This window comes from Manacus candei, unplaced genomic scaffold (assembly GCF_025592945.1).
Source record: "Manacus candei isolate 608988 ecotype Guabito, Panama unplaced genomic scaffold, ASM2559294v1 h1tg000045l, whole genome shotgun sequence".
Taxonomy (NCBI): domain Eukaryota; kingdom Metazoa; phylum Chordata; class Aves; order Passeriformes; family Pipridae; genus Manacus; species Manacus candei.
The window spans coordinates 81,344-99,882 of NW_026138093.1; the positions used below are offsets into that span (position 1 = coordinate 81,344).

The following is an 18,539-nucleotide window of genomic DNA, read 5'->3' on the forward strand; positions in this document are numbered from 1 at the left end:
ATCGCTGTAATAAAAGACATTTTGTGATATTTTGAGCGTTTTTTGGCACTTGGCTTTATTCTGGACATGTATCCGAACGTGCTGCTGCACCTGAATGGCAAGGTCAAGTATAAAACAGGGATAAATGGCACATAGTTATAAACCAGCATTTTCCTTGCACAGTTCCTGTTAAAGCACCTGGAATTTCTGGGCCTGAATTTCTCCTCCCCACCACCACCTGGCTCTGCTCCTCCAAACTCACCTGCCAAACAGCACAAGTGGCCACTGAACAGAAAAACTGTGAGTTTCCCAGGGGAAAAAGGTTTTCCTGGAGTATTGAATCAAAGTGGGGAGTGAAGAGTGATAAGAACTTTCTGGGGGCACAGAGCAAAAAAAGATATTGTCCCTAAAAATCTCAGCTCCTCTTACGAATGCTAATTGTGGGGACGTGGCCGGGTGAGTGTGGGTGGTTGTTTATTCAGGTAAAATGCCGTGCTTAGAGAAGAAACATCCATTATTATGTGCTAGCTCTGCTTTCTGGAGCCCAAAAGCTCTCACATACGAGGTGCTGAGGGTTTCCTTCAGCGCCCGTGGGAGCGAAAACCCCTCAGATTTCCCAAAAGTGGATTTCTGTTAGCGTTGGTTTTGCACACACGCAGCAGTCCCAGAAAAAGCAGGTGCTGGGTGAAAAAGGCACCAGGTCCCCCCGTGAGTCAAGCTATGTGACCTGTGAGCCCTGCCTGGGGATTGCCACAGCAGGCCAGCTGGGCAAGGCTCAGGTCGGGGTCCTTTGCCCAAAGCACACACGGCTGCGCAGGTTTTCCAGGGATGTATCTTGATTAAACCCCCTGGAGGAAGCCTTCTTACCTCTTCCAGGGCTGTGATCTCCTCCTGCCCGATTTCGCTGTCGTGCTACTGCCTCAGGAAGCTGCAAAGAACCGCTGCAATGCTTCTTAAAAGAAGTCTAAAAAAAAAACAATTATGAGCTTTGAGGGAACCATTTGAAGGGGCAAGCATCGGTCCAAAAGGCATCTTTTACGGGTTTAGGAGCTGGGCGCCGCAAACAGGGCACCAACCTTTGGCACTGAGCTCCAAAAGGAGTTTTGAACCTGGGCAACTGGAGGGACCCTGAGCACACGTGGATTTTTGGAGGATGGAAGATGCTCCAAAGCCTCCGTTCTTTGCCAGGAGAAGCACTTCAGTGCCACTGAGGAGGGTGCAAATCAGTCCCAGCAATAAGAAACCTACCCGAGTTTTTCTCCTGCAGAACGAGCCACTCACTGCTGCCTCCCATCAAAGGGCTCCAAAAATGTTTTTTACTTAATTCAAACTGTCTCAATGTGTATTTCTCTAACAGGCCATCCACCAGCACTTGGGAAATGTATTCTGAGCTCACAACCATTGCCACAGTCAAGCAAAGGCACAATTTGACACGTGAATTGCAATGCAGTTCTCAGTGGGACCAGTAAAAATTATTATAAGGGAATATTATGACATCTTATAGTACATTCACCCTTCTTAAATTGTTTCATGACCCTTGCTTTGATCTCCAGGGTACCCCTGATTTGGGAGAGCACGGAGCTGGAAACCTCTGGCCAGTGAACCATGCATTTCTCACTTAGGAGTTGCTTTCTTCTGCCAAAAAGTGGTGGCAAACCACAGCCATGAGTGAAAATCCCAATGCTGTTTTTTCCGGGGTGATTAATATAGAAGCCAGCTCAATCTGGGCTTAGTTTACGCCGTTGGCTCTAATTAACCTTTTATTTTTTGGAAGTTAACAGGTGTAAACTTCTTCCTTCCTGAAATGGAAAGGCAAGGGGTATTTCAGAGGTTTTATGCCTTGCTTTAAAGCTGGAAGGAGAGAGACCAGGTATGTGGCCTTTTCAGCTTTTGCAGGATGCACAGAGAAGGGGCAAGAGATTTCCCTCCCTTCCACCCCTGGGTGATGAGTATTTTCAATAGTGGCTTTGGTTAAAAAGCGTTGGGTCTCACAATAAACATTTTTTCAGCCCCCTGCTGTGATCATTAGCAGAATTGATCATTAGCCTTCAAATGTTCAACTTCCTAAAAGCTACCCCTCCTTTTTCCTCAGTGCTCTCTCCTCCCTTGCCCCTAATGACACATTCCTGCTAAAAGCCATCCGGTCCCACCCTGAAATACAAGTGGTGCTGGTTCCACTCAGCCAACCCCCCCTGCACCTGGAGTGTGAGTGGACAGGGTCCCTGCCTTAACACATGGGATGTTTCACACTCCAGTAAATCCAGTTTAAACACTTGGCTTTCCAAAAATCTCGGCTCCAAAGGGCTTAGATAAAAAAAAAAAATCCTAAAGGAGATTTAATGCTTGATATGCAAATGTTAAGATGCTAGAGCAATTCCAAATGTATATTTAATATATGAATAATTAAGCACCTCAAACCAGCAGCAAATATGAGGAATGAAGGATGTGAATATGATGACTGAAATGAGTTTCCTTCAATTCCCAGACACAGGACTGAGAAAAATGGGGGAGTCATCCCCAACCATCCTTAAACTCTCAACATTTTGATCTGAAAGCAACAACTGTAATAACAGAGACATTTTTTTGTAAGAAATGAACCTCCCCACATAGAGCATGATCTGAAAACATCCTTATGTTATCCACAGTGTTGGATAAATTGCCACCACCCTCCCCACACCCGAGAGTGCCCATGGGACGGGAAGCTGAGGAGCATCCCGCATCCAGCAGGGCTGAGACAGGGTTTTGCTGCCACTCTCAAGAGCTCCAGCCAACCCCCTTTGAATGCAGGTCCAGTGGCAGACTGGCCAGAAGGAAAATGGAATTTTAATTTCACTTTTTTTTTTTTTCCTGTGTCATCTTTCACAGCAGAGCAGGGCCTTGGGGGGGAAGGTGCTGTCCCCAGAAGCAAACTTCCTCCTAACCCTGTTGTGAAATGCTCAGCAGAGGAACAGCTGAACACTTAAAAACTTCAAGACTTTAGAGACTTGAAATAAGGATCTAAATTGTTAGATTTTCACCAGTTTGGGGAGGGGGGGAGAGGAGAGGGAACTGGAGAGGAGCGGGCTCCGGGGGAGGCCTCGGTGGCTGACGGGGCCTGTGGGAAAGGCAGGGAGGGATTTCTTCACAGAGTGAGAGGAAAAAGGGAATGATTTTAAACCAGGAGAGGGAAGATTTAGATCAGATGTCAGGAAGAGCCGTGAGGGGTGTCGAGACGCTGGGACGGGCTGCCCAGAGGAGCTGTGGATGCCCCATCCCTGGAAGGCACTATTCCAGGCCCTGAGCACCCTGGTCTGGTGGATGGTGTCCCTGTCCACGGCAAGGGGAGTTTAGAACCAGGTGATCTTTCAGGTCCCTTCCAGGCCGAAGCATTCCGGGCCTCCCCGAGGGGGCAAAGAGGACACCGGCTGCCGGCACACGGAATGTCACCCCACGGTTGCCAGAAGGCGGTTTGCTGATAATTTTCAAGATAAAAATTCTCAACTAACTGTACAGGTGAGCGTAGACGATCTTTGAAAATGTTCCTGATGCTGGTGGGGCTGTTTCTGGGCTTCAGGTCCAGCTGCAGGAGTCTGGGACTCAAGTACCAGACTCATAGATTTCCCCTCCAGCTTTGGGCAGAAGCTGGTGACTCGTGAAAGGGAATCTTAGAGTTATGTGTGGGTATTTTGAGAGAACAGGCATTCCAGATGGGTGATCTCCTCTCTTCTTTTCTGATAGGTTTGGAAGAACATCGTTCTCTGATTCCTAGAAATCAGGACTTTGTGGACTGCTCTGCCTAAGGAATCTAAGGGATGGATTGCTGTAACTTCCCTGAAATTCCTTTTTTGGTGTTTGTCCCACCGGCTTTTCCAGTGGTTTTAGATCACAAAACACCACGAGCACAGTAAGTACTTTACTGCTCAATGCAAATCTGATTTCTGAAACGTATTTTCTGGGGTACTCCTAGAAAGGATTTCAAGAGCTTTTAGCAAATGCACGGGAAGACAAGCCTGTTAAAAACTTTATGTAACTTCATGTTCTGGGGTACTGAAGGTTTGGAATCTCTCGGGGTGCTAGCAACAGCTCAGAAATCCTTACAACCTGATAGAATTGTGAACTAGTCTTCTTGTTTGCAAGCCACTGGACCTCGAGGAAAGTCGTGTGCTTTCTTTTGACCTTGGTGAGAGCAGAAACTGCTTCCAGAGGTTTGGCACACAGCTGGACATTTGCTTCTGCCAGTTCCTAGGCCCTTTTTTACTGGGGAGGAAGGGAAACGTGGGATTTTTGGAAGTGCCCAGTAGGGCATCTCTAAGCAACAAAGCCTTCTCACAACCATTTGGGTTTGTTACTGAGCCGTGATACATTTTCCACAAAAATGAGAGAGATTTGAAAGAGAATGAGGGAGAATTTCCACTAAAATGAGGGGAGATGAGCTGTGTATCAAAGGTCCTGAAGTGCTGCTCAGACATCTGAATGAACTCTGATGAGCTGGCAGGTGCCACAGCTGCCACTACAGAGGGTGGCAAACTAAGTGTGAGATCTCTGAAGCTGGAAGAAGAGAAGGAGAAGCTAGCTGTGCCCCATCTCTGAACACATTAACACACTTCCAAGTGTCCCTTTGTGGTGAAAAAGTAATTTAAAAGAGCCTGTTGCTCCAGAACTTGGGCACAGCATTTACCAGTCACTGGTAATGTAACAGAAGGAGATGCAATTTAAAAAGTGAAGTTATTCCAGAGACACTCATCATACAGGCCAGGGATTTAAAGAAAAAAGAAAAGGAGAGGACAGGAAGACTTTGACTTCTCAAATACGAAGTGTTTAACTGCAACATCCATTTAAGGTACTCCTGGTCACTGAGGTGTTCATCTAATATGAAGTGTTTATGGCTATCACTGCTGAATTTGGCTGTTTAGGGCAGAAAGAGGGAGAGAAACTCGTCCAGCCTAAATCCAATTAGGGAACTGAAAGAGGGGAGCAGGGAGGAGGGGCTGCAGATGGTTCCTAAACTGCCTTTGTTTGTGCCTCATTCCATCAGTGGGAGCAGAACCAGGAGCACCCACTTGTTTCCAGTGCAGCAGAAAATTCAGTTGTGCTACTGACAAGTGATGATGAGGAGGAACCAAGAGATAATGATGGGTATGTGACAGACAAAGTAACTTTCTAAAGCCTAATTTCCGACACAGGGTAGAAATAGGGTTTTTGCCAAGGCTTTGAGTTCTGCTTGGTTCTGTGTGAAAAATTCAGACCCGGAATAAAGTGGCCTGTCTGTTTTTAAAAGCCTATCCAAAAAAACCCAGTAAAATCCAGAAGAAAGCTTTTTTTGTCTCATTAAGGAATGAAGGAATGGATCTTACACTGTGGCTTGAGACACACTGAAATGCTTGAAGTACATAAAAGCTCTTGAAATGGTTGTGTTGCTGGGCTGGGATGTTGCTAGATCAGAATAAGGGATGTTTTAATTTCCGACACTCTATGTGTTGGTAACCCTCAAAGCACAGTGAAATTAATGGCTGTGTTTTTTTTTTCTGATTCTTTTCTTCTAGCACACGGCCAGCAGGTACTGATTGCAGATCCTCCAAGTCCTATCAGCCTGGTGCCAGTGCAGCATCAAACTTGAATTCTTTGCTCCAACCCCCTCCTGTGGTTTCCTTTCTTCAGCAGCCGTTCATCTAACATGGATTGTTTGTGGCTATCGCTGCTGAATTTGTCTCTTTGGGGAGAGAAAGAGGGAAAGTTACAGCTCTGGGTCAAATCCAGTTAGAGATCTGAAACAGAGGAGGTGGCAGGAGGGTGTTCAGATGTTATTAAGCTGTCTCTGATTTTACCCCGTTCCATCAGTGGGAGCAGAACTAGCAGCTTGTTTTCAGGGCAGCAGCTAACTGGCTATCACTTTGAATGTTGTTAGCCAAAATAAGAAGTCTGTAGCCCACCATTCTTTGCCTGCTTCACTGAGCTGGTGTTGGTATGGAACACCAGGCATGCACACCAGATTCTAATTGTATTTTCTTTTCTCTCCCTCCCCATGTGCATTGGTGAAGCTTCTTGAAGGTGAGTTGACTTGTTTCCAGCTGCTAATGGGATTGTCCTAAATGTAATCATTGTTTTTTTGTTTGTCTTTTCCAACAGTCTCTGGTACCAGGGATTGAAACTGCATTTAGCAGAAGGCAAAGGACAGTGCTAAAGCCTCTGGCCAATGTCTTAGAGAATGGATCCCATCCGTGTCTTCTAGCTGCTATCAGACACAGCAGAATATCCCTGCAACAGAAGTTGTTGTAGCTGAATACTCTTGCAGGAAAGAACTTTAATTTGGTGACATTTTTTGGTAATTTTAATTGATTAATGCTGGATTATTGTTACGTGGACACTGGAGTTGCAGAGATCACTGTTGCATGCGGTTTCTGAGAATTAAAAAGTGAACAGCAGGTCTTGATCCTTCAGATGTTACAGGCTAGGCCACTAAAAATTGATCTCCTTTGAATTTGGGTGATAAAACTCCATTTTCAAGTTACCTTAACCGAGGAGGGAGACGATGGCAATTTCTAGGGAGACACTGCTTCAAGTGTTTTTATAATTTCCAAGGGCTGTTCTTAATAAGGACTCGTTTGATAGAAAGTGCCTTTGAGTGGGGAGGTTTCATTTAACACAGACAAAAAGAGGGCAAGAGTTTAGCATCCTACAGCAACGAGGAAGCACAGCAGCTCCAGAATGGACAGTTTTAGGTTTAAGCATTTATTCCATCCCTCCTGAAACTTTCTGAACAAAGCACTCCTGTGTTTTTCCAAGCCTTTTTTCTTGTGTGTGTGCTGCACCACCATGCTCCTTGGAAACTTGACTGCAGTCCTCTCTCCCCTGTCACACAGCAATTGTTGCCATTCCTTACCACAGGATCACAGCAGACCTTTTAGTAAGAACAGTGTGAGAGACCTTCCCTTTATAGGGCAGATTTATTCACAGGTAGTGTGTCTCAGTGGACACTGAGAATCTCCCAGGTCACGTTTTAACTGTTTGTAGGGTGATTATAGCAAATGTTTTTGTTTCCACAGCAGAACAGTCTCAATGTGTGGAAGGGTTCAGCCTTAATATTTAGGAAACCACTTTGTTTGAGGTTGCTTGTCACCCAGCTGAGCAGTGTCCATTTCAAACAGGACCCATTTACAGTAATGCATTTGAAGGATAGTTCCAGGGGAAAAAAAGAGAGAGTAAATGATAGATCTGACTCACCAAAATTAACTTACAGGGTACGAACAACAAAGGAGGAACCTTACCCCAAGGAGCCAGCAACTGTTGGACAGCCCTGTACTGAGCAGTTGTGATGAATATGAGACAGCAGATGATGGGACTGACCTACCAAAGAGTGATTTTTTGCTTCTTTGGAGCCTTCACTTTGCTCGTTTCCCCCTCTTTCAATGAGGATTGCATCCTGTGCTGCATGATGATGAGATGATGATGTTTGCACTTGGGGAGAAAAAGGCAGCCCGAGGCAGGTGGGCAACTTTGCCCACACAACCTTAAAGACGAGTTTGGGGGTGTGGCAAGAAAGGGTGATGAGCCACAGGCCCTTGCTCATGATATGTTGCATTTCCTTTTCGTGTTAGGCTCTGGTAGTGATCTTGGCTGTGGAAATATTTTCATTAGTGTGGATGGTTTGGCCTCACAAGACTGGCAGGCAGCAGCCAGGCAAATTCTGTGCCAGTGTTAATAAAGCTGGTATGCTTTGAGCCTTTTGGATTACTGAAAGGCAACATCAGAGAGAACTTAAAATAAAAAAAAAGAGAATATTTTTTTTCTTTGGTGTCAAGTTTCTCTGTTACAGAGCCTGCCTTCCTGCTCTCAGTAGGTAAGGCTGGAAGAGCTCAGAGCTGCAGAACATTGACCAGAGGGCTCTTCCTGAGGCTGGAGCTTGCCAGAGCCATCTGCAGTGTCACTCTGTAGTGTCAGACCTTGTTCCATCCTAGAATGAATACTTTCCAGAGGACAGCTGGATGCTCTGGTTGCAGAGCTGTTATTGATGACCCGCTGGAGATAAATGCTGCCATATATAGACTTCCCAGTGCTAGAGACTTCTATTACTTCAAATCCTAGAGCAGGGTGGCTGACTTCATCTTTCTCCCAGTGAAAACCAAGACACTGTTTCTTTTTCTTCATGTACATAGTTCTTGTTGTGTGCAGTTCCATTTTTTCCTGAGTTTAATTATAAATAAACTATTGATTTATTTAAATATAGTCGAGTCTGTCTGCTTATCTCTGTTGGGCTCTGCTGGTAGACAGAGACTTCTTTTAACAGGTGGAAATAAAATTCTTGGTTTGATCAGTCAGAAGCACTCGTTCTTTTCATCACCCTGTAGTTTTTGATTTTGGGGGGAAAAAATGCTAAAGGCATGAGCTTTGTAGTTCTTGGGGCAGTGTGTGTTGTATGGTAAAAGGAAACGTGCAGTGCTTGGGGTGGGAGGGCTCCTGTTTCTCAGGAAAGGCTCAGCTGAATGTATTGGTGAAATACCAGAATGCCAAATTCCTTGCTGCTTGGAGAGGAAATAAAAAATAAAGACGGTTGCATTGTTACACTGACATTTCGGGTCTATTTGGATTAAAAGTTTGCTGCAAGTTGTCATATCTGAAAAGCACTGCTTTCCTTCTGTAAAGGAACTTTTTAAATAGGTATTTTAGGATAGGAATTCTTTGGATTTTATGGATTTTATGGATTTTATAGGTTGCATATTTGGCAAGACGTACTTTTCCCCAGGAAAAAGCCCCCCAAAGCCCCACCAAGAATCAGTGGGTTGGAGTCAAGACACCAAACTGCCTTAAGAAAGGAGAGCAAAAGCTGAGAGTATTATGGTTTAGGTTGGCATGTTATTGTCAGTACAAATAGTTGTAACCCAGCTCATTTCACATGTGTTACGAGGCAGCTGTGATAAAATGGATGGATGCAACATTTTTGTCAAGCCCAGTTGTTTTGGGGAAGATTATCTGCGTGGCAGCAGATTTATAAATGTGGTGTGGGACCTACGTTCTCCCCTCAGCACCTTTTTTGTCTCCAGGCTCGTTTTAGCAGGGAAAGCAGTTCCAGATTTCCAGCTAAACCAGCCCAGGATTATCTCCTGCCCCAGTAGCCTTTTTACGCACATGAAGTGACTGGGGTTAATTTTCTTAGTTCTGTGTCGGATATTTTGTGTAGTTTCATAGTACTGCTTAACACAACAGACACAAGAAAAATTAACATGATTGAGAGCCCAGACCTGGCAGCCTGTCAGAAGCTTGGGGTCATCATTTTTAGATGCTGACAGGGACGTGTTTTTCCCATGTGAGTGCACAGAGACTGTCAGAGACCACTTCTATTGCTGCCTCGAGAGAGAGGGAGGATTTGCTCCAGAAGTTTTCAGTATTTCTCTGGCACTTTTGCTACGAAGTGCTGGAAATTGCAGGTCAGCAATTTCTGGTAAGGCAGCAGCTGGCAAATAGTTTCTGATAAGCCACAAACACCATGCAGTGGTGAACAATCAAAAAAAAAAAAAAATTAAAGGGGAGAAGTTAACATTATCCCAATATTAGCCTCTAAAAAGATGACCAGCAGTTACAACTTCCCTTGGTTTCCTGTGCACCCCAAGGACGCAGCAAACCCCGCTGACTTTTTCAGCGTCAGGATTTCTCCTCCTCGTACTTTGGGTTTAATTTAAGACCCGTGTGTAGAGATAGAAAGCTGAGCGTGCGGGCAAAGCATCCCACCTGACCCAGTCCTGCTCTGTCAAAACAGACTGTTGTCAGCAAAGCCACGAGGAGAAAGGCAGGGCTGTGTTCTCCAGATGCTGTAACCTGCTGCCCTGGAGCCGTAGGTTGGAGGGCTTAGACCCCTTGCACAAACAGGGCAAATCGATGCCGGTGGGGTTTTTGGGAAATGGTTATTAATGTTCATGCTGTTTTTCCCCTCTTAGAGGACACAGAAGTGTTTTTAGAAAATTAAGGACTTTCACCTGCCTTGCATTGGGACTCGTGCCCTGCTGAAGTAGAATTAAACCCTCTCTTCTTCTGGAGGTGGGGACGTTTACAGTTTATAGTTTTTGTGAAGCTGTAAAAAGCTAGCAGAGGCTTCAGTATGCCACTCCAGGTAACTAATATCAAGTTCCCCAGCCTTTAGAGAAAAATTCTCCTCTTCGGGGCCGTTTCTGCCACCACTTTCCTCCCCTTGGTAAGAGTCACCTGGTCATTGATAGGCTCAGACTTTTTAACGGTGGGGTCTCCTAACAAACCCCTTCTCTGAATGTGTGTGGAGATTTCTCCCTCGGGTGGGAACGCCCCTCAAGGTTAGTCCTCGAGACTGAGCAAAAGAGATTTGCCCCTGGTCATTGCTATGAGTGAGTAAAACACCAACCTCTACTTAGTCATTGTTTTGCTAGCTTTAATATAATTACTTCAATGGTTTTATCACAATTACTTCAATATTGCTTGAAAAATAGTGCACTATGCTAATAGTTAAAGCTATCCATCCATATTGGGTGGTAAGTAATTCTGACAAAACTCCTTTTTTTTTCTATCATTATCATTATTGTAACCCATTTCAATAAACCATTCCTTTTATTTGCATAAATATATTTGGGTTGCCGTCCTTAATCCTGCAGGACGAAGTTGTATAAAGGTAAATAATAAACCACTGAAAAGTCTAGGGCTAAGACTAGATCCAGGTGCACGTAGGCTCCTCTCCGAGGAGGAGTTTAGAAAGCAGTGGGGTTCTTTCCCTACCTCGTAACTCAATGGGAGGGCTTCTCTAATAATGTACTTTCTCTAATTTACTGGAAGGGGAGGTCCCCTTTAAATTTACAGAAAAGAGCAATTATAGAAATCTAACAAAAGCATGTCATGACTGTCTGGCAGGGACCAGGGAATGCTGCTACAAGAAGTTTGTCTTGGTCAGGTCATAATCCCACACCCTTGACGAGGAGCATCTCTTCTTGCTGCCAAAACTGCAGAGATGCAGCGAGAAAAGCAAAAGCTCAACTGGAATTGGAATGGAACAGAAATGTCAAAAACTGCAAGAGAGGGTTCTACAGGTACATGAACAACAGGAAGAGACAGAAGAAAAATACTGGCCCACTTTTAAAAAGGAGAGGTGGATTAGTCACCAGCAATGCTGAAAAGACAGAGGTTCTCAACAGCTCCATCTTTACCAGAGCTGCTGGGCTCCAGGCCTCAGGAACAACAATCCAGGTTGATGCAGACACAGACACACCAGTGCCAGTGGAGGAAGAGTTGTCGTGTGCCCTATTAAGGAGCTTGACCCCTCCAGATTGATATTCACCTGAGGGTGTGTAGCAGTACGTTTGGATACATGTCTGGAATAAAGACAAGTGCCAAAAAACACTCAAACACACAAAATATCTTTTATTACAGTGAGAATAATAATAACAGTAATAAACTTAGCAAGAGGAATCAAAAACTAAAAAAGGATACAAAGTAACTATTTTATTGGGTGGCATTAAAACAATTACTATGAACAGCCTTTAATACAGTATTAACTAGTGAAAAGGGATACCAAAAAAGGATCTTAACACAATATTATGGATAACACGGTATTGGTTAGTAAAGAGGGAAACTAAAGGAAAAATACCATAAACATAAAAGGGGAATTAAAGGAACACTAAAAGGATATTAAAAAGTTTGTTCTCTCAGTTGCTTCCTGTCAATAAACTGTGCTTACCCACACAGACAGGCCAGGGCTGCCAGGATCTGCAGCAGCTGGTCGGTGCCCGTGCTTAGCGGGCGTCCCCATGGAACAACACAGTCTCCATGGCAGGATGAGGATCGCTCACCCCAGCAGTCCTGACACCCCATTTTATCAGCTCTGCATTACACCACGTAGGGCCAGTACCCAGTATAAGGTGATGCCTGAGTGGCAGCCAAACCCCGCCTGTTCATCACCTGATAGCAACAGTCTGTGCATGCCCTGCTGTAGGGCAAGGGGCCAGCGACCCCTGCCCACAGAATCTTCCTCCCATCATCATCTTTCTCACCCCTATGTATGACCTCTAGCATTGTGTTTCAAGGGTAGATGTATCTATCTTGCAATATGTAGCAAAACCAAGGAAGAACTCAGCTCTGATAATAGGGGATATCAGGCTGACTTGCTAAAAAGCACAATGGACCTTACAATTAGCTTGTGCCATGAAGTTCCATTGTACCATACTCTGGCTGGTTTCACATCCTAATATGATTCCTTTCTCATGCCTCTATGCTCCATTGATCATCTAATTCAAAAGTACCCCCCTTACATTTGTTTAAATATAAAATGAACCAAGGACAATTTTTGAGAGCTTTGCGTTTAGATTTCATTAGTCTGAAGTAGTAGAATAAATGGTCTTGTGTGTATTTGTCTGTATAGAATCATGGACTGGTTTGGGTTGGAAGGGACCTTAAAGGTCTTCTCATTCCACCCCCTGCCATGGGCAGGGACACCTTCCGCTAGAGCAGGTTGATCCAAGCTGTCCTTGGACACTTGCAGGGATCCAGGGGCAGCCACAGCTTCTCTGGGAATTCCATCCCTGCCCGTCCCCACCCTCCCAGGGAAGGATTTCTTCCCAGTCTCCCATCTAACCCTGCCCTCTTTCAGTTGAAAAACCATTGCCCCTTGTCCTGTCCCTCCAGGCCCATATCAAAAGTCCCTCTCCCTCCTTTTTAGAAGCCCCCTTCCCTGGTGGGGTGTCTTCAGCTCCTCCCAGGACCTGTGTGTGTCTGTATCTATCTTGTATCTGTCCATATTTATAGACAGTATATATTTTATTAACATTTCTATCCATATATTTATACATAGATATTTATACACTGTAAATATTAACATACACATATCTATACAATGATGTTAACTTTGTGTCCAGACCTACCCCTTCCCCTCTGTAACTTTTTGGGGGGTTTATTCCTTGGGATTTCCAGGGTCTCACTTTCAGTGGAGCGGATCTTTCCCACCTGGATCTTTGCTGCATCAACTTCAAGGTGGCCAATCTGAGCCGCTGCAACCTGGCCCGTGCCAACCTGTGCTGTGCCAGCCTGGAGAGGGCTGACCTGTCAGGCTCTGTGCTGGATGGAAGAGCTGCTGCAGCTTGGGAGGGCTGGGTTTGTTTTAACAGAGAGGAGCTGGAACAAACAGAGCAGTGTAAAACATCGAGTTCTTAAATATATTCTAGAGTTGTTCTGGTTCCCAAAGCTTTTACACTTCCTCCCAGTAATGATTTAATGGGATTCACTCCCAAAGCAGAAATTAAAAGTGTCTTCTTGATGGTCTTTGGTGTTGTTCCTCTGGCTCTCAGTGACTCCTGTCTGTGCCAGTGTGCCAACCTGCCAGGGGTGAAGATGCTGCGCTCCAACGCAGAGGGAGCGTCCCTGAAAGGCTGCAACTCTGAGGACCCATCAGGCCTTCAAGCTCATCTGGAAGGTGAGAAGCTTTTGCCTTGTGAATCTGTGCCAACTGAAGCCTGTGTTTGTCCATTTCTATGGCCCAGAAAAGGTCCAGCTGTGGTTTGTCCAACCCTGAGAAGGGCCCACAAGGGCTGCACTGAGTCTGTGACCGTCTCAGCCCCAAATCCCCTTGTCCTCCTCCAATTCACACAGCTCTGAGGCAGCACCAGTGTGCAGCTGCTGTGTTTCTGACTGGTTTTCCTCACAGAACCCCTTTCTGTGTGTGTTCCAGGTGCCAACCTGAAAGGAGTGGCCATGGAGGGCAGTCAGATGACAGGAATGAACCTCCGAGTTGCAACGCTGAGAAACGCCAAACTAAAGAACTGTAACCTCAGGGGAGCAACGTTGGCAGGAACTGATTTGGAAGTGAGTTGGGATTCATTTTCCATCCTATTCCTTTCTATCCTATGGTCAGCTGGTAATTGGGGGGATTGGTGGCTTTTGGCTGACCTCTCCAGCTTCAGAGTACAATGGAGTTCAGGTAAATGGACTGCAAGTAAAGCTTTGAACAGAGTTCTGGGTGCATTCCATTGACACTTCTTTTCCCTTCCCCTTCAGAATTGTGACCTATCAGGTTGTGACCTCCAGGGAGCCAATTTGAGGGGCTCTGATGTGAAAGGAGCCATCTTTGAAGAGATGCTGACCCCCCTGCACATGTCCCAGAGCGTCAGACAGGGAAGAGAAGACGTCAAAGAGGAAGGAATCCAAACATTTGTCGTGACTTTCTTCACCTCCTCCCCTTCCTGAGTTAGAAGGAATGGTTATTAGACAACTTCCATTTGCAGTAGTGCCTAAGCAGACTCTTTCTGATCACTTTTGGGGAGGGAATTTTTGTTTCAGAGGTGGAAAGAGAGAGTTTCTCCCTTTGTGAAGAGGGTGAGGAAGTGGGTTGGTTCTGAAAGCAGAAAGTGGGGCTGGTTTGAGGGGGAGGGTTCGAGACTTTCGTTGTTTAGCATTGCCTGACTTTGGAATGCATTTTAATTTCTAAAGCACAATATATGCAATTCTATTTGTTAAGTCTGTAGCTGCAATATGAATAGAAAATGTTATTGCTGTATAGTAGCAAACAAAGTTGAGGTTTCCAGGTAGACAAGTGTATTTACAGTCAGTGTCTTCATTCCAGCAGGGTGTTAATGCCAGGGGTGGTCACACAGTGCCCACGGGATGTGTTCAGGTCTCTGCTGGGGTGGAAACAGTGGGGAACTGTCCTCAGAGGTCCTAAATTGCTGTGGAGTAGTTGGAGTGCAGGGTTAGAGCAGCTTTATCCCCTCAAATGTGCAGAGGAAGCTGCTGCCCCTGCAGGGACCTGCCCAGAGCCCGGATTGAGTTCCCCCTGGAAGATCCCTGGGCAGAAATGGGATGTCTCAGTCAATGCTCTCCAAAGGAGTGTGAAATTGGACTCTCAATCCCAGCTGGGAAGAAAAATTCCCCTGCTTCCACATGTCCTGGCCACTCCAGACTGGAGTTCCTGTAGCTTTTTGGATTCTTTGTTGGGAATTCAGTGGACAGAGGAAAACACAGAACTGTCCTCAAAGCAGAGAGAAGGTCTGGGGCCAGAGCACCTGCTCCCCCCTCTTCTCATCCCTTCAACAGATGAAGAAATGACCCTCAATGTTTCCCCTCAGTGTACTCTGCAAATCCTCCTTGAAAGCATGGGCATAATCCCATTTGCCAGTCAGATCCACTTTGTGTTGCTTAAAGTGGCTGTAAAAGCATCTTGCCTGGGGCCAAGTGCCCCTTCCACACTTGCTTTACGTGTGGAAAAAAACAGGGAAAGCTGTTTTTTGTGTGAGCACCCTTCACATCTCAGTGTTTGTGATCTTGGGAATCCTCATGAACCTGGAACAATGCCAGATTATCTGTTGTCTTAAGATATGTACCTGGAGATTGTTTTGATTTGTTTTTAAATCTTCCTTGCAAATACAACTGATAGAAAACAATGTAAAAAAAAAAAGAAAAAGGGAAAAAAAGAAAAAAAAAAGAAGAAGAAAAAAGAGGAAAAGGAGGAAAAAGAGGAAAAAAGAACAGGAAAGAAATTTTAAAAAAGGAAGAAAAATAGAAAAAAGGGAAAGAAAAAGGGGGGAATAGAAAGAAGAAAGAATAAAGAAAGAAAAAAGAGAAAAAAAAAAGAAAAACCAAAAAGTCCATGCAAATGGCCGCTGACGCCCTCGAGAACTGCAAGTCCCAGAGTGCACCGCGCAGGGCGGTGGGCGTGGCAGAAGGCGGGCGGACGGGGCAGTGGCCGCGCGCTGATTGGCTGCAGCGGGGTCTGTGCAGGCGGTGCGCGCGCAGAGCGCCGCGTTGGCTGCCGGGAAGTCACGATGGCGCTGGGGCCTTCCTTTGTCTGTGAGACCGGGCGGGAGCGGGCGAGAGCGGGCTCTGGGGATCCCCTCGGGGGCTGCGGGGAGCGCGGCTGTGGGTGGAAAGGCTGGAGGGCTCGGGAGGGTTTAGCGCGGGGGTTCGGGGGTTCCCGAGAGGCAGAGCGCGGGATTGCAACCCTGTCGGGGGCCGCGGGGCCCGGGAGGCCTCCCAAGAACCCGGATGTTGGATTCGGGTCCTGAGAAATTCCTTCGGAAAAAAAATTCAAAACCACCCGACCAAAAAAAGAACCCTAAAAAAAGGAAAAGGGAGAAAAAGATGAAGGAAAAACTGCAAGGGCCAGGATGATTTTATTGCTTTGGTTCGGTTTTTCCTTGGTCTCCTCCTTCTCAGATTATCTGCTCCCTTCCTTTACAGAAAGCTCTTCTGCTGTTCTGTGGTTTTGTGGTCCCTTAGGGGCTTTTCGGGGTCCCTGAGGCGGTTTTAAGGTATCTCGGGGGGGGGTTGATGTCGTGAGGGGACTTAGGGAGGAGGTTGAAGGTCCCTGAAGGGGTTTGGGAGTCCGTGAGAGAGTTTTGGAGTCTCTGAGGGAACTGAGAAGTCCTGGAGGGCTTTGGGGGGGGTGTCTTTGAAGCAGTTTAGGGGGTTTCTCGGGGGATTTTGGGAGTCCCAGAGGGTTTTGAGGGTCACAAAGAGTGTCTTGGGTACACTAGGGGGGTCTCAGGACTCACCTGCTCGTAATGCTGCTACTCCTCTTTCCCCCCAGACATCATTAACCCCCTAAAATGTGCCCTAGCCCCCCTTTTCCCTTTAATCCCCTCCCCACACAGATCCCTTTGACCCCCCCCAAGACCCCTTTTAACTCCCCCAAATACACCCAAAGCACCCCAAAATCCTCCAAATCCCAATCAACCCCCCCCCCCACCCAGATCCCCCCACATCTCCCCCAGCTCCCCCTCAAATCCCTTCCACCCCCCCCCCCAAAGAGGGATCACCCAGCACCCTGGGACAGGAGCACAGTGGGCTGTACTGGGGGCACTGGGCTGTACTGGGAGGGCACTGGGAGGGGCTCAGGTGTCCCAGGACAATGTGGCCCAGCTCCAGGAGAGATCTGGGGAGCAGTGAGGAGGTACTGGTCTGTACTGGTCTGTCCTGGTCTGTACTGGTCTGACCTGGTTTGTACCCCTAATCCCCAAAACCCCTCCCCAGCTCCCCCAGGAACCTCCCGCACCCCAAAGCCCCCCAGGCCCTCCCAGGCCCCTGACTTGGTCCTGCTGCCCCTTGAGCATCTGCAGCTGCTGCAGAACCAGGCATTTCATCAGCAAATGTGCAGGTGACCCCAAGCTGGGGGTGTGTTGATGTGCTGGAAGGCAGGAGGGCTCTGCAGAGGGACCTGGCCCAGCTGGATCCATGGGCTGATTGCAAGGGGATGAGGTTCCAGCAGGCCAAGGGCCGGGTCCTGCCCTTTGGCCACAAGAAGCCCTGTCAGCCCCCCGGGCTGGGGCCAGAGTGTCTGGAGAGCAGGCAGGCAGAAAGGGAGCTGGGAGTGGGGATGGACAGGAAGCTGAAGAGGAGGCAGAGTGTGGCCAGTGTAATGTTAGAAAAGCAGAAGAGGTTCTGGGATGGTTCTAGAAAGAGAAAGAAGCCCAGAGGCCAGTGCAAGCAGGCAGCCCTGAACTTGCACCTGATGTCCCCTCCCTGCAGGTTCCTGTCCTTGAGCCCAGGCCCTGAGGTGAGGCTGAGAATAAGTGCAAGGCAGAGGTGCTGCTGAGCAAGGAGAGCCCCGTGGTGGAGAAGACACAAAGCTGTGAGTGCCCATCCCCGAGCAGGTGCTGTGTCCATCCCCTGTGTGCCAGGTGAGCTGGGGCTTTGCTGCAGAGCTGCGGGCGCTGATTTGAGCGTCTCCAAGTGCTGAGATGGTGGGCACCCAGGAACACAAACTGTGCCTGGCCACGGAGCCTGCAAGGAGGAGCAGAGACAGCCGTGTCAGTGTGGGGGTCCAGGTTGTCCCTGTGCCTTCCCCTGCAGGCCCTGGCTGTCCCTGCTGGGCCCCTGTCCATCCCCATCAGGTCCCTGCCCGTCCCCCCGGGCTGAGCTCCCCCCAGGAAGTGCCGTGGAGCTGAAGCTGCTGCCATCCCCCCCTGCAGCCGCTGCCCCAGCCAAGGGAGCAGCAAAGGCAGGGCCAGGAGCAGAGGCAGCAGCAGGGGAGCCCTGGGGGGCCGGGAAGCTCTTGTGTGGGTCAGGAAAGAGGCGCTGGACACGAGGCCGGGGCTGTGCTGAGCAGGCCCAGCCCTCACATCCCCCCAGCCAACGCCTGTGGAGCTGTTTGGTTTCCTTGGGCACAGCCGGCCCTTGTGGAGGGCGGAGCGGGGCGATGGTGGAGCTGGGGGACCCTCGGGAGCCTGGAGGGGGGAGCACGGAGAGGGAGGAGCCCCGGGACCCCCTGGAACCTGAAAGGGGGGACAGAGTAGGGGAAGCCTGGACTGCAGGGACCCCTGGGATCACTGGGACAATGAAGTGGAGAACCTGGAGAGGGGGAATGTTTAGGAACGTGGTACCCTGAAGGTGAGAGTCAGAGGAGAAGGAACCCTTAGGACCCCCAACACTCTCAGCATTCCTAAGTGGGACCCAGCATCCCAGACACAGGAGACCCTCCAAACCCCACAGAGGAGAGACCAGAGAGGGGGAATTCCTGCGAGAGTTTTTTGGGCTGAATGTTCATAGTTTGGAGTATTTTTTGGCTGAACCTTAACATTTTGCTTTTTGGATGGAGTTCATCTTGCTATTTCTGAGCGTTTTTTTTCCTGAATCTGTGTGGTTTG

General features: G+C 47.6%; 1 protein-coding gene across 1 annotated transcript; it reads left to right on the forward strand.

Moving 5' to 3' along the window:
- Positions 1-13,248: 13,248 nt before the first annotated feature.
- Positions 13,249-14,165, forward strand: LOC127474933 (BTB/POZ domain-containing protein KCTD9-like). Its single transcript, XM_051796265.1, has 3 exons — positions 13,249-13,375; positions 13,631-13,764; positions 13,957-14,165. Exons 1-3 carry the CDS (start codon positions 13,294-13,296, stop codon positions 14,143-14,145), a joined length of 405 nt encoding a protein of 134 aa, XP_051652225.1. The 5' UTR covers positions 13,249-13,293; the 3' UTR covers positions 14,146-14,165.
- Positions 14,166-18,539: the final 4,374 nt, after the last annotated feature.